The sequence below is a fragment of the Ictalurus furcatus genome, chromosome 18 (genome assembly GCF_023375685.1).
Source record: "Ictalurus furcatus strain D&B chromosome 18, Billie_1.0, whole genome shotgun sequence".
Taxonomy (NCBI): Eukaryota; Metazoa; Chordata; class Actinopteri; order Siluriformes; family Ictaluridae; genus Ictalurus; species Ictalurus furcatus.
Genome location: NC_071272.1, coordinates 18200777 through 18215160, shown reverse-complemented (window position 1 = coordinate 18215160; position 14384 = coordinate 18200777). Strand labels below are relative to the sequence as shown.

General features: G+C 37.5%; 1 protein-coding gene across 1 annotated transcript in view; it reads left to right on the top strand.

The window, feature by feature from the left end:
• The window catches only part of myo7ab (myosin VIIAb), a 58916-nt gene extending 46008 nt beyond the window's left edge, over nt 1-12908 (top strand). The window contains exons 31-49 of the mRNA XM_053649494.1: nt 369-596; nt 679-849; nt 2978-3095; nt 3603-3729; nt 4711-4874; nt 4969-5159; nt 5729-5853; nt 6050-6204; nt 6367-6520; nt 6966-7121; nt 7222-7327; nt 7701-7814; nt 8831-8918; nt 8998-9104; nt 10778-10963; nt 11402-11518; nt 11662-11745; nt 12294-12413; nt 12537-12908. Of these exons, the coding sequence (XP_053505469.1) occupies nt 369-596; nt 679-849; nt 2978-3095; nt 3603-3729; nt 4711-4874; nt 4969-5159; nt 5729-5853; nt 6050-6204; nt 6367-6520; nt 6966-7121; nt 7222-7327; nt 7701-7814; nt 8831-8918; nt 8998-9104; nt 10778-10963; nt 11402-11518; nt 11662-11745; nt 12294-12413; nt 12537-12629 (2604 nt within the window). The 3' untranslated portion in view covers nt 12630-12908. The remainder of the gene's footprint in view (nt 1-368; nt 597-678; nt 850-2977; nt 3096-3602; nt 3730-4710; nt 4875-4968; nt 5160-5728; nt 5854-6049; nt 6205-6366; nt 6521-6965; nt 7122-7221; nt 7328-7700; nt 7815-8830; nt 8919-8997; nt 9105-10777; nt 10964-11401; nt 11519-11661; nt 11746-12293; nt 12414-12536) is intronic.
• The last annotated feature ends 1476 nt before the right edge of the window (nt 12909-14384 follow it).

The window sequence follows — 14384 nt, the reverse complement described above, 5'->3', positions numbered from 1 at the left end:
ATCCAAGGTGTCCCCCGCCTTGTGCCCCAAGATCTCTGGATAGGCTTCAGGCTCCCCTCCAACCCTGTGTAGGATAAGCGATGTGGAAAATGGATGGATGGATGGAATTTCAAACAGTTACAAATAATCTATGTAGATTAATAGCTGGTGTGTGTTTAATTCCTAAGAAAGTATTAACATTGCATGCAACACCGCTGCACCTTTTCATCTTTGTACAAAAATATCAGGATCTATGAGTATACATTAATATACAAAAGGTTCCCTTTTTGCCATAACTATCATTATCTTGTACAAAATCTATTAGTTACTGCATACATACACAAGAGTTTCTCATTGTTTCTCATACAGTTTGTGTGCTATTTTCTCAGGTGTCTTCTCTTGGTAGCGGGAAGGACCACGTGATGGATGCAGTGTCGCAGTGTGAACAGTATGCTAAAGAGCAAGGGGCTCAGGAGCGCAATGCCCCCTGGAGGCTGTTCTTCAGGAAAGAGATCTTCACACCATGGCACAACCCTGCTGAGGACAGCGTGGCCACTCACCTTATCTACCAGCAGATCATCCGTGGAATCAAGTTCGGGGAGTACCGCTGTGATCGGGTATGAGCTGTAGTTGGAGTATATTACAGCAAATAAAACATTGTGACTTTTTATATACATGCATTTTTTGTGATGATCGTAGGAGGAGGACTTAGCTGAGCTGGCATCTCAGCAGTACTATATAGACTATGGGCCGGAGATTCTTCAAGAACGATTGCTGAGCCTCATCACCTCGTACATCCCAGACCGAGAAATCAATGCATCCAGAACTGTGGAAAAGTGGGCCCAGGTCATAATATCAGTTCACAAAAAGGTAAGCACTTATCAGCTTATAACTTATCACTGAGGTAAAGAAATAAAGGTATCATTTAACTTGCAACTACCATTAATTAAGGCTGTACAAAATGGTATATTTGATGATACAAAATGGTAAATTGTGCCAACATGCTGAAGGTGAAAGATGCAAATAGAACAATGTATAATACGGATTAACTACAAATTAACTACTAATGAACTACTGCTATATACTGCTAGATTTTGGCCAGAATTTAAACAATTAAAGCAAAGTAACTTTAGCACTATGTTCAACTAGAGGTTGCTGCAGCACCCTCACAACCCCAATGTTCATATACATGCATCACAGATGGCAAACAGACATTGGCCCAACAAAATATCTGTCTTTGGTTCAATATCGGGACACAAACCATTCAGCCATCTTTAAATCTACCTTGCAAAAACATAATTTTGTCAGTTTGGCCAAAATTGGGCCAGATTTTTTTTCTTCAACTTCGTTTTTGTAGATATAGGCAGTATAGTCGCTATGGAAATTGAATATATTGAAAATGATCCCAAGGAAACCACTTTTTCTTATTTCTGATCTATTCATTGTCTTGGACAGAATTGCAGTGAGGTTTGATTTCTTTAATTAAATCAAATAAAACTTGACATTCACTCTTTGGCCATGTTTAGATATAGTGCTGAAACATGTGACTTTGCATTCTCTGTTCCATTATACTGTATATTCGATAAACCCAATGCACTGGTCACAATATTGCAGTTTAGAACCAAATGAAAAAGAGCCGTTTAGGACATGAAAGAGTCGGCTCTGAGCCAAATGTCATTTTGTTGTTTTGTAAAATCACCATAGGCAGGAGGACATGAAGGTGTTTTCATTTGGCATATTCATGAGTGTAGACTAAAAAAACTAAAGAATTACTTTAAGTAATTCAGATATGTTATTCAGATGCAACATACTAACTCATATTTAGGCTTCTTAAGAGGCAGTAGTTATGTAATATTCCTGGAAAACTGGTTTCCTACCCTAATATGCAGTGGAGTGAAATAGTGTCTGGCATTTAAATGTATCACTGTGTTCTCTGAGACATCGGTGCCATTATGTCTGTACCTGTACTGCTGCCCACTGTCATTAACATTTGGCCAAGACTTATTCTCTAATCTACTTGTGTGCCAGAGGGTTGTATTCTCATTATTATCTGCTCCTTCTCTCAGTACATGGTGTAATAGGCTGTAATCAGAATTTAGACTGAATAAAATTAAGTCATATTGTGGCCCCAGGCACACAAGGTAGAACAAAGTCCTCTTTTTGAAGTCGGAGGGTTACAGGGAATCAGCAAATCACTTTTAATATACATCTAGATGTAAAGTACCTACTTCTAAAATGACTAAACATTTGTTTTATGTCCAGATTTGTCTCACAAGTCATTTTGCCAACAGACAGGAGTATATTATGGAAATATGGAAATATATCAGTCCTATCAATCCACATTATTAGATACTGTAGTACCTACAGTGGCCTATATGTGCAAAAACACAGTAAAAAAAAAAACAACAACAACAACAAAAAACAGCAAATCAGAAAACACAACAGCAACATACAAAGAAAAATACAAAAAATACAACAGCAAATCTGGAAACACATCAACATTAACTCAAAATGGAAAAGGAAGGTCCTTATTGAACACCACATGCTGGTGCTGATTGGACACAGCATATCACATGACCATCACAAGGAAAAAGAACTGGACATTTTGGGACTATTCTACAGATAAGACAACATATTCTAATTTTACATCTGTATCAACACACACACACACACACACACACACACACACACACACACACACAATGTTATTTCTCTTGAGCTTTAAGGAGCCGGTTGAGGATTGACCGATGATGACTGAGGGAACATTAATTGCATTTTCTCTCTTTCAAGGGTGGTCAGTTTAATTAGCCTTCTGCTTCTCATTGGCCAAAGTGATGGACGTGAATCTTTAACAATGTAGGAAATCTATATTATGGATCGTCTGAGCAGCTTATTATTGTATATGCTCATTAGATATGATGCACATTAAAAGGTCCTGTGAGGACTGATGGTGACAGCAGAGAAAGAGGTCGGTGCTATTGACGTTTAATGCCCACAGGGAATCTACACACAGAAGAGATTTGACCCGCAGAGAGTGAAGGAGGATGTGGTGGATTTCGCTCGGTTCAAGTGGCCTTTGCTTTTCTCACGCTTCTACGAGGCCTTCAAGTTCTCAGGTATTGTCATTGTTGTTGAGCGCAGGCACATCATGGTTTTACCCAGTGACATACATCAACAAGGGCAGAGCTTACTTTAAATTTGATCATCCACAATAGTTTAATGTTAACTAGCTTGCTAAAATGCTTGGTGCCTTTTCTGAATTATACAATATAAATAATAGTTATCCTAAACTTTGCTAGCTTGATAATGAAGGTTGGCCACTGTTTTTTAAATACACAACAACATATCTAACACTAGTGACCTTACTGGTCAATATGTCTGCTACTTAAAATAAGATGGCTACTTCTACAGAAATAACGTTATCTAAGCTAGCTAGCTAACATTAGCTGCCATGGAACTAACCCCAGCATCAGGCTGAAGGAAGGGTAGTGATGATATGACATGATCAAGCTTAACTTAAGCCCTGCCCAATGCCTGAAACTAACACCAGTGGTACTTGACTCTGCTCTTCATAAATTAAGACTATTTTTTAAGATCATATGTTCAATGTTGTAAATCTCCAGGACCCAGCCTGCCAAAGAACGATGTGATAGTGGCAGTGAATTGGACTGGAGTTTACTTTGTGGATGAACTAGAGCAGGTCCTCCTGGAACTTTCTTTCCCAGAGATCTCTGGAGTATCCAGCAGCAGGTCCAGTAATGTTTTAATTCTGTTTTTCTCAGAACCACTGAACAAATTATTAGCGGTGAAATACCTGAACTACTGTTTAAAGACAAAATGCTTCATAAAACGCCATTATTTCAATTGATTAAACCCTCTATAATTATACTGTACATCCATCACACTTGAAATTTCATTCTGCCATGAAAGCTTTAGCTTGAGTCAGGCTTGCATTACATTTCCCAGTAACTATTTCTTCCTTTTTAGACTATAAATGCAAACCTATTGAGGTTTAGGAACTTTTTGAGGAACTAAGAGATTAGGAACTCTCCAACATGAGACTATGTACAGCAAATACAGTGTTGTTCTTTATAGATTTCCTTTGTTGTGTGAATATGATGTTAACATGTAACTTTTTTCAGCTTTCTTTATATATTTGAGTTATTAATTTTCTTCATTTCTATTCATTTATGTACATGCATGATATGGAGTCCTAATTTCAGCAATAATCAGTTATTTGACGAATCGATAGTGTGACATTGTGACAGTGCAACAAGTGTCATTTGAATTGAAATTTCCTAAATTCTATACAAATTACATACGACGTGGTAAAATGACTGTATATGGTAAATGATTCCTTGCACCAATCCTATGGCACTTGTGCTTGGATGTTTCTTGAGTTCCCCACTCACAACTTTAGTTCCAACTCATAATTAGTTCGCATTTACTGTTTGACACACAAAAATGGAGACATTAAGAAGAAAAAATAAGGCTTGGAAAGAAGCAGTAGACATCATTGGTCCATGTGGTGACTGTACATAGCTAGTATAGTTAGCTTGGTTTGCTAATCTGTTAATCCTTTGGACAACAGTAGCATTCGCACACCCACAAGAGACACACTACAAGTGACTTGTCGATTGCCAGAGTTCCTGAAAAAGGTACAGGGTGGAATATGCCCTGAAACATACCCATGTATTCTTTGTGTTGATTACTTCTCTGGTCTTCATACAGAGGAGGAAAGCTCCAGGGCCAGAGTTTCACCCTGGCAACCATTAAAGGAGATGAATACACCTTCACCTCCAACAATGCTGAGGACATTTGCGACCTGGTTGACGCCTTTTTAGATGGTCTGCGCAAGAGATCAAAGTTTGTGGTGGCTCTTGCAGATAACCATGGTAATCCATATGGACCACATCATAGAGGTAATTTAGAGAAGAAGAGTATACATTTCCTTAATCCATGACTCTTGGTGTATGTTGCTTTCTGTAGATGGGCATGACTCCTCGTTCTTGACATTCTCAAAGGGAGATCTTATCCTGCTGGATGAACACACGGGAGAGCAAGTATTGACCTGGGGCTGGGCGCATGGAGTCAACGACAGGACCAAGAAGAGAGGAGACTTCCATGCGGACAGCATCTATGTGCTTCCCACTGTTACCAGACCACAATATGATATTGTGGTAAGTCGGCTTTTCTTTCAACTAATAATTATATTACATGATACATGACTGTCTCAGCACATATAAATTTTGTGCATGTGGTAGTAATTTGATTTGTAAATAAGGTGCTGCTCCATGGTTGCTTCATTCCATGTGGTTGAAGCATATTTATTAATTTAGCCCAAATCTCCACTTATTGTAATGTTATCCAGTTTCTAGCCTTGTTTCTAACAAACATTGGGGTAAGGACCAATTCCTACATTTCAAGCTCCAAAGTCCCCGATCCTGAGCTCAGATTACTGTCTGTGTGGAGTTTCACATGTTCTCGCTTGTATCCATGTGGGTTTTCTCTGGGTTCTCCGGTTTCCTCCCACCTATGAGAAACATACTGATAGGTGAATTGGCTACACTAAATTGCCCCTACTTATGAATGAGTGTGTGAATGTACTGTATGTTTGCTTGGTGCCCTGCAAGTACTTGTGTCATGTCCAGGGCTCTGGATTCCCCCTATACAGAATAAAGCATTTACCGAAAAGGAATGAATGAATAAATGAAATATGATATTTTGTTCTTTTCACTTTACATTTCAGACATTGGTAAGCATGTCTCCAGAGCAGTGTAAGGAATCAATAAGTCTGTCACAGTTGAATCTTATGGACAGCGAGGAGAAAGTGAAACCCTACACTTTGGAGGAGTTTTCCTATGATCATTTCAGGTACATTAACACTCCCTTCTTTTTAACTCCTTTAATCCCCTTTTCCTATCTATAATCACTTTCCTCTTGATATTGCTTACTCATACTCTCTAAGATTGTGCCATCTCATTTCTCCATACTCCTTCACACATTATAAGGTCATAATATCATCTTTCTATTTACGTTTTGTTGTATGGTCTTCTCTGGTACCCGGCAGACCTCCTCCTAAGAGCACTCTAAGCCGTGTGATAACAAAAGGCAGGGGGAAGGATAAGCTGTGGTGCTGCACCCGGGAACCTCTCAAACAACCTCTGCTGAAGAAGGTCCTTAACCATGAGGAGCTCTCGCAGGATGCCTGCCTGGCCTTCATCGATATCCTTCACACACCCATCTTTATGCTATTTGTTTTTTACATTACTCTTTTTCTGGCTGCACCATGGTGTGGTGGGTAGTTTTGCCGCCTCAGTGTCTCCAGGATCCAACGAGATATAATTACTGTTGATCTGTTATTGATCCTTGACTCCTTTTCTCTACCTATTATGAAGTATATGGGTGACTACCCAGCTAAAAGAGCACGCTCGGTTAATGAACTTACCGATCAGATCTTTGAAGGATCTATGAAGGCTGAGCCACTGAAGGATGAGATCTTCTGCCAGATTATGAAACAGCTCACAGAGAACAATGTAATGTAAGTCACTCGCTCAGTTTGATTAGCTAGATCCAATTTTGTGCCTGGATTTTGCTTCTGTAGTTTAGCCCAGAAGCTGCAAAGTTAATGTATCTAAAAAGACTTGCAGCTTCAGTCTGTATATAGTTTATTAGCTGAACACTGTTGTGGTGGCAGCCATCTTGGAATCATGTTAGTGCTGTAGGCCCTAAAGATTTGGGCATACATTTACAGGAAATTTACATTAGCCTTAAGAAAACAAAAGAAGCAAATGGCAGACACCACACATGCCTTGGTTGATTGACAAGTTTAGCGGTATATTAAAATATATACATGTTTGAATTTTTTCTAACCATTCCTTTAAGAACTCTGTACCAACACATATTGCTCCTCAGCCCTCGTTCACAGCGCTGGCTTTGGATTTGAGAATAAGACAAGACTGACCCCATGTGTTTTATATATGCAGGTACAGTGAGGATAAGGGCTGGGAGCTACTGTGGCTTTGCACTGGCCTTTTCCCTCCCAGCAACATCCTCCTGCCTCACGTGCAGAAGTTTCTCCAGTCCAGAAAGCATCATCCCCTGGCCCCGGACTGCATGCAGAGATTGCAGAAAGCCTTGCGGTAAGCCCCGCTCAAACAAATTACTGTAAATACTTAAAACAATGTAACAAACACATAGCGTGCCATTTGCCAATAAACATGTTCTCATATATAATGACAGGAATGGCCCCAGGAAGTACCCTCCTCACCTGGTGGAAGTGGAAGCCATTCAGCACAAAACCACACAGATCTTTCACAAGGTGTACTTCCCTGATGACACAGATGAGGTCCGTCTTGTTGTAGAGTTCTTTAGCAACCGGTACATTGTACTGTCATTTTAATAAACTAATTATAACATGACAAAAAAAATTGATCTGTTGTTTAACTATTCTTCTAGTGTAATGTGCCCACTCGTTTTTATACCTGACTGTGGTTGGCCCCTTGTGTTATTATTTAGATTACTCATAGAAATATTAATATAGACTATAGTGGCTGTAGAATATAAGTAATGCAGAATATAAACCAATATGTAAACCACAGACACAAAAACCCCAAGCTGACAGCACAAATCACTAAAAAGAAAAAGTTTCAAAAATGAGTTTGACCTTCCCAAGCATTTTTTTTTTTTTGACAGTTGCCTAAATTACATCTTAATTGCAGGTTTTTGAAGTGGAATCAAGCACAAAGGCCAAGGAGTTCTGTTTGAACATTTCCAGCAGGATGCAGCTCAAGTCATCTGAGGGCTTCAGCCTGTTTGTTAAGATTTCTGACAAGGTAAAACCAACCTGTCATGAAACAGCATTCTTAGTTCAGAAATGGAGACATGAAGGAGATTTATGCATGGGTTTAACATCACTGATACATATTATATACGGAACATTGTAAGACCATATAGTAGCTATCCATATTAGAGAGCGAATTACTGTAGCTGATGTAGACATTCTGTATTCATCGTGAATGCAGTGAAGTCACCCGGCCACCAAACTGGTACTCCAGTTTTGTGCTGTAAAATGATTAAATGTCTGTAGAAATTATTTCAGCACATATTCAAAATATGACTCTTGTAATGCAGATGATGTGTTTTCCTGCAACTGAAGGAAATTTTATGTGTATATATTATGCATAAAACTTTTACCGATAAACTGGTCATTCCCTTGTTGGTTCATGGCTCTGGTTATAGTATATACAATTTATTGGTGTCAATTACTTAAAGGACAATATTTTTTCTCTGTAGTTTAATAATAATAATAATAATAATAATAATAGTAATAATAATAATAATAATAATAATAATAATAATAATCCCACAATCCAAGCTATCAAAAAAACTTAAACCCATTTTACTAAAAGTAGCTAAAGAAGACAAATCTTTAATGATTTCCATTTCATACTATTTTTTTTAAAATAACTTGTACATGCGTTACTCAAAGAATCATTAACTACCTAAGTGAGCAGTGTTTTTTTTTAGCCAGACTGAATTTAGGAATAACTACAGGTCTAGCAGTTTAAAAATTACTAGGACAAATCAGATACTGTTCCTTGCAGAATAAAGTAAATATCAGACATTCTATGACGTATCTCAAAGTAAAAGATCATTATTGTCTGAATTCAATGAAATGGGAGATAATCACTTCAAGCGATTATGTGCCACCTGAGAAGAAGCTTCACTCTTAATGCATACTCTGTCACCTATTTAAAGCTCCAAGATGCAGATCGATAAATAATGCTGTTTCATCTGTCGTACTGTGTCTATTTTTAATAACTGATCTCCATCACTTGGGTTCCCTCAGGTCATCAGTGTGCCAGATGGAGATTTCTTTTTTGACTTTGTTAGACACCTCACTGACTGGATCAAAAAAGCCAGACCTGTTAAAGATGGTAATTATAGTTCATATTAATTGATCATATAATATTGAACCGATTGTTGCTTGTGTGTGATATGCTGTTTGTGTTTAAGGTATAGTGCCTTCCCTGACATATCAGGTCTATTTTATGAAGAAACTGTGGACTAACACTGTGCCAGGCAAAGACTCAATGGCTGACTCCATCTTCCACTACTGCCAGGTAAAATATATATTTTACATAATTTACTACATCACTGTTGAATTCTCAAATCTAATTGTTCTTAAGGTGTTGGCTAATTTTCTATAACAGCAGCTTAGACAGTAGTGCAGCTGCAAAATTAAAAAAAGTTTACATTAATGTGCATATTCTAATATGTTATCTTCTCAATTGTAGCAGTTCATACACAGAGACTTGTAAATTGAAAGCTCTACATAATTTAAGCCTAATAATAAATGGATTACAAATATATTATTTAACAAAGAAAAATATACAGAATAATCTTTGATATGGTGATGTTTTTTATGACGGGGTGTTTATTTGACATTCAATTGAATGGGAGGAAGTTTCTGAGTAAAAAGCTGTGTTTTTCTGACTTAGTAATTTCAAGAGAAAGTGAGAGAATGACTGTTTATAGCAACTATAATGTAAGTGATAACAGTATGACATGTTGTTCTTTAAATAATTTTTTAAAAAACTGTAATCATCTTCAATTTGCTATAGGTTTGGTAACACTTCATGATGCTCTGTTATAGAAAAATAACAGTAATTCCATGGGGCTGCATTAAACCACCCCATCATGGATAGCCAATGAGTGATGGCTTACTGCTACCACCTGGTGCACTCATCTGAATTTGGTTGCCAGAAATTTTTTTGCATGATGTGCAGTTAGACTTAGGCTGGGTCACTTTTCCAAAATTGAAAGGGGGCCAAGCCTTTAGATCTTTGGGCCAAATTTTTTTGGCTCCCAGAAGACACAAAACATAATTCTATAATATTATAGGTGCATCCCAAATCGCCTACTTATGCACTATTCTATGCCATTTTGTAGTATAAATAGTGTGAGTAGTGTGTTCACACTGAATTCCAACAAGAAGAAGTGCACTTCACGTACCCAGATGATGCACTTATTCAACCGAAAAAATGAATTGTTGAACGTTGGACACTTCATGCACTCAACGGTCTCAGCTTTGCTTACGTAGTGGAAGAGGGGAGGGGCTTCCAGGCGCTGACGCTGGCTCAAATTTGCTCAGAATATAAAAACAGTAAAATGAATGTCTTCGTAATTACTGTTTGTTACCTTGATACGGTGAAAGTAATTTTCGATGACTCTGGGTATTCTGATAAAGCTAGCAACATCATATTACATGCATTTGATGTCAATGGCCACTGACTGGGAAATGGCTTATATTTCCAGTTAGTAAAAAATATATTAGTGTTCCATTTGGGACGATACTAAACTTCTAAAATGCATACATTATACGGTAGAGTACATAGTGCATAGTGTATAGTACATCATTTGGGACACAGTTTATGCTTCCACAATATTAGCAATTAGACCACAGAAAAAAGCACAGAAACATCTCCAATTTTCTCTTCATTAAGAAATTCAATTAGAAATGCACCCAACTGTACAAGTCCCACTCCTGCCCCCTGCTAACCTGGTGTTGCATGAGGTGCATTTACATATTGAACCCGATTGGCTATTATATATTATGATGCTGGCGTTTAATAGTAATCTTGATTTTTCCATTGAGAGTTTAAGCTCATTGTTTTCTAAAAGTGTTTAAAATGTGACTGCTTACAGTTGGGCTTATTTTGCCCCTAATAAATTTTCCTCTTATTTGCCTAAAAATGCTTGTTCTTGTACTTGTATATTTTTATGCCTGGCATAGGAGCTGCCTAAATACCTGCGTGGATACCACAAGTGTTCTCATGAAGAGGCCTTCCAGCTCGCAGCTCTTATTTACCGGGTAGTATTTGACGAGGACAAATCACAGTTTATCCACTTCCCCAAGTTGCTGAAGGAGCTCGTCCCTCATGATCTGATCAAACAGCTGTCACCTGATGACTGGAAACGGGTGTGTGAAAAAAAGACATGCCACACACTGTCCACTCTGTTTATATGATTTTATGATTATGGTTATACAATAATAAAAAAAAACATATTGCATACTGTATACATTCATTTCTTTGCAATACACACATTATAATATGCCCATTTATTAGCATTTCTATGGTAGGTTTGCTACTCCAGTAGTTATGGTAAAGGTAACTTGAAGGTTACTAGTTAATTTGTAGCTTTGTGCTACTGCAACATTGAAAGTCTTGTTGCTGCAGTTACTGGACAAACAAAAGCTTCTTATAAAGTAATGTACTTGGTTTCATCAGGTGTAAAATGCTTACGTCATTGTACTTAGTTGCTAAGTTATCTATTTGTACATGTCTAATACTTAAGAGCAACTTATTTTCCTGAAAATACATGACTAATTACTTTACCAAACTCATTTTCTCTACAGTCCATTCTGACATGCTTCAACCAACATGCTGGGAAAAGTCAGGAAGAAGCCAAGTTCATGTTCCTGAGAATCATCTTCAAGTGGCCCACTTTTGGATCAGCGTTTTTCGAAGTCAAAGTATTTTTTTTTATTATATATATATATATATATATATATATATATATATATATATATATATATAACACTGTAATACTCAATAGATATTTAATAGTTATTAACCTGCTGGTGATATTTTTACTTATTTTATTCTTGTTTCATAGCAAACCACAGACCCAAATCTACCCGAGTTCCTGCTGATAGCGATCAACAAACATGGCGTTAGTCTGATTGACCCAACAACGAAGGTAAAGCAAAGAGAATGCGCTTGATGATTGCTACTGTAATATAGCTAACAAGTAATGGAAGGCTATCTAACCCACAATCTTAATATGCTTTATACAGCATCATTAAACTCCCTAATGTTCTTTTATATATTTTGTAATCGGTACTTTGACAAATGTATTAGTTGAATAGCAGGTGTATTCTTTATTTACAATTTCAAGTTTACAAACTGATGCTGTATTATCAATTGTATACCTTCATTTTGTATACCTGCTTTTTAGTAAGAAGCCACTCTTAAACTATACCCAGGATGTGAAATAATACCAAACTGAAATAAGTGATACTGGTTGTACTTGGTTGTAATTGGCTGCTACTACTACTTCACATTTTGATCACATGAACACATTTTGTTCTTATTTATAGATAACATTAAGTCACATCATGTCCTAAACCACACCAGCAAATCTGTGACATCATTAAATACATATATACATCTACATTTTTGGTAGACACCCATTACTTGTTAGCTTCATTAAACTCGTAGCTCCCATTCACTCTCTACTCTTCGCAGGATATCTTAATTACGCACCCCTTCACCAAAATCTCTAACTGGAGCAGCGGGAACACCTACTTTCATATCACTATCGGCAACCTGATGAGAGGCAGTAAACTGCTCTGTGAGACGCCACTGGTGAGTCAGAAAGACATAGATAATGCTGTCATCCTCAGCACTGTATGTGAGGCACTCTTTAATCAAATCTCACTCCACTATATTACACAATATTCAGCTGTGTGTTCCTTTTTCTGATCACAGGGCTACAAAATGGATGACCTGCTGACATCTTACATCAGTCAGATGATGAGCACCATGACCAAACAGCGCAGTTCCCATGGAAACAGCAACTAGCCAGCATCATGAACAAAGAACCACAATAAAATTGCCTTTTGCGTTCAATCTGTTCAACTGAAAATATATATTTTTATCCCTCATCTTTTGTTGTGATTTCATTTTTTTCTGACTTGTTTGGGGTCCCAGAGACCCCACTGCAGTATGTAAAATAATCAATAAAGTGTTATAATCAATAAGGTAAATATTAATTTGAATATTTATTAATTCATGTAACTATCATTTATAAATAAAATTATGTATAACATATATACAATTAATAAATTGTGCTATCAATTATTGGCTGTTTCTTAAATATGCATTTACATATTATTAATAAGATTGAATTAGTAAGTTAAATCAATAAAGTAAATATTTACATAATAATTTTATTCATTTTGTTCATTTCAATAGTTAGATTATTAACGATTAATAAGTTCATTCATTTTCTTTTTCTTTTGAACTCAAGTCTAGTGACTTGAAAGCCTTAAGCCTCCATTGTGTCACAAAATTAGTGCACTTTTCAGAATGGTGAGAAAAAACATCAATGACCATAAAACATATGAAGGATCATCATTATCCATCCATCCATCCATCCATCTTCTATACCGCTTATCCTTCCTTCAGGGTCACGGGGAAACCTGGAGCCTATCCCAGGGAGCATCGGGCACAAGGCGGGGTACACCCTGGACAGGGTGCCAATCCATCACAGGGCACATTCACATACACACTCACACACCCATTCATACACTATGGACACTTTGGACATCCCAATCAGCCTACCATGCATGTCTTTGGATTGGGGAGGAAACTGGGGTACCCGGAGGAAACCTCCGCAGCACAGGGAGAACATGCAAACTCTGAACACACAGAGCCACGGTGGGTATCAAACCCCTGACCCTGGAGGTGTGAGGCGAACGTGCTAACCACTAAGCCACTGTGCGCCCCGGACCATCATTATGTAGTCAAAAAAATAGTAATTAAATCTTAAACATACTCCACAAATATGAACAATATGGTTTGTACAAACCAGAAGTTATATACACTACAAAAATGTAATTTTATCCAGGGTATTGGTTTAGATATGTGTTTTTAACAGTGACAGCTATAGGTGTTTCACAGCACCTCCATCAACACAGACACCTTAAGCTCCATCCCCTTTCTGTTGCTTCTATACAATTCACCTGATATTATATTTGTGCAATGGACCATTCTGAGCACAGCAACAACACTGACAAAAGGCCCGGTGCCACACAAGGGGGCTTTTAATCTGATGGGCAACAATTATTATTGTATGTGTAAAAAGTGCAATAATTTGGCCATTGTGTGTACATACAACACAGGTGTACTTAATAAGGTTACAACCTAGTGTAATGTTCTAAAGGGGTTTAAATTGTTTCTGTACTCTTATTTCTATACTCATAAACTGAGCTGGGCTCTAGCGAGTAGTAAGGTTTTTACATTTTATTCATGGCATTATTCAGGGTTATTTATAGTGGTTACCTCACTGCTGACTTCAAAGTGCTGATTAAAATGCATCTATTACCATCTACAAGTTCTTATTCCTCTTTTTTTTTTTTTACTTAATCATTTCCCAACTCTGTTGTGTCAACCTGATTTTTGATCTTTTTGTTTCCTTCCTTGTTGAATCCCACCACCGCCCTGTGTGCACAGAGTTTGCATGATCTCCCTGTGCTTCGGGGGATTCCTCCTTGTACTCCAATTACCTCCCCTAGTTCAAAGACATGCATTGTAGACTGATTGGTATTTCCAAAT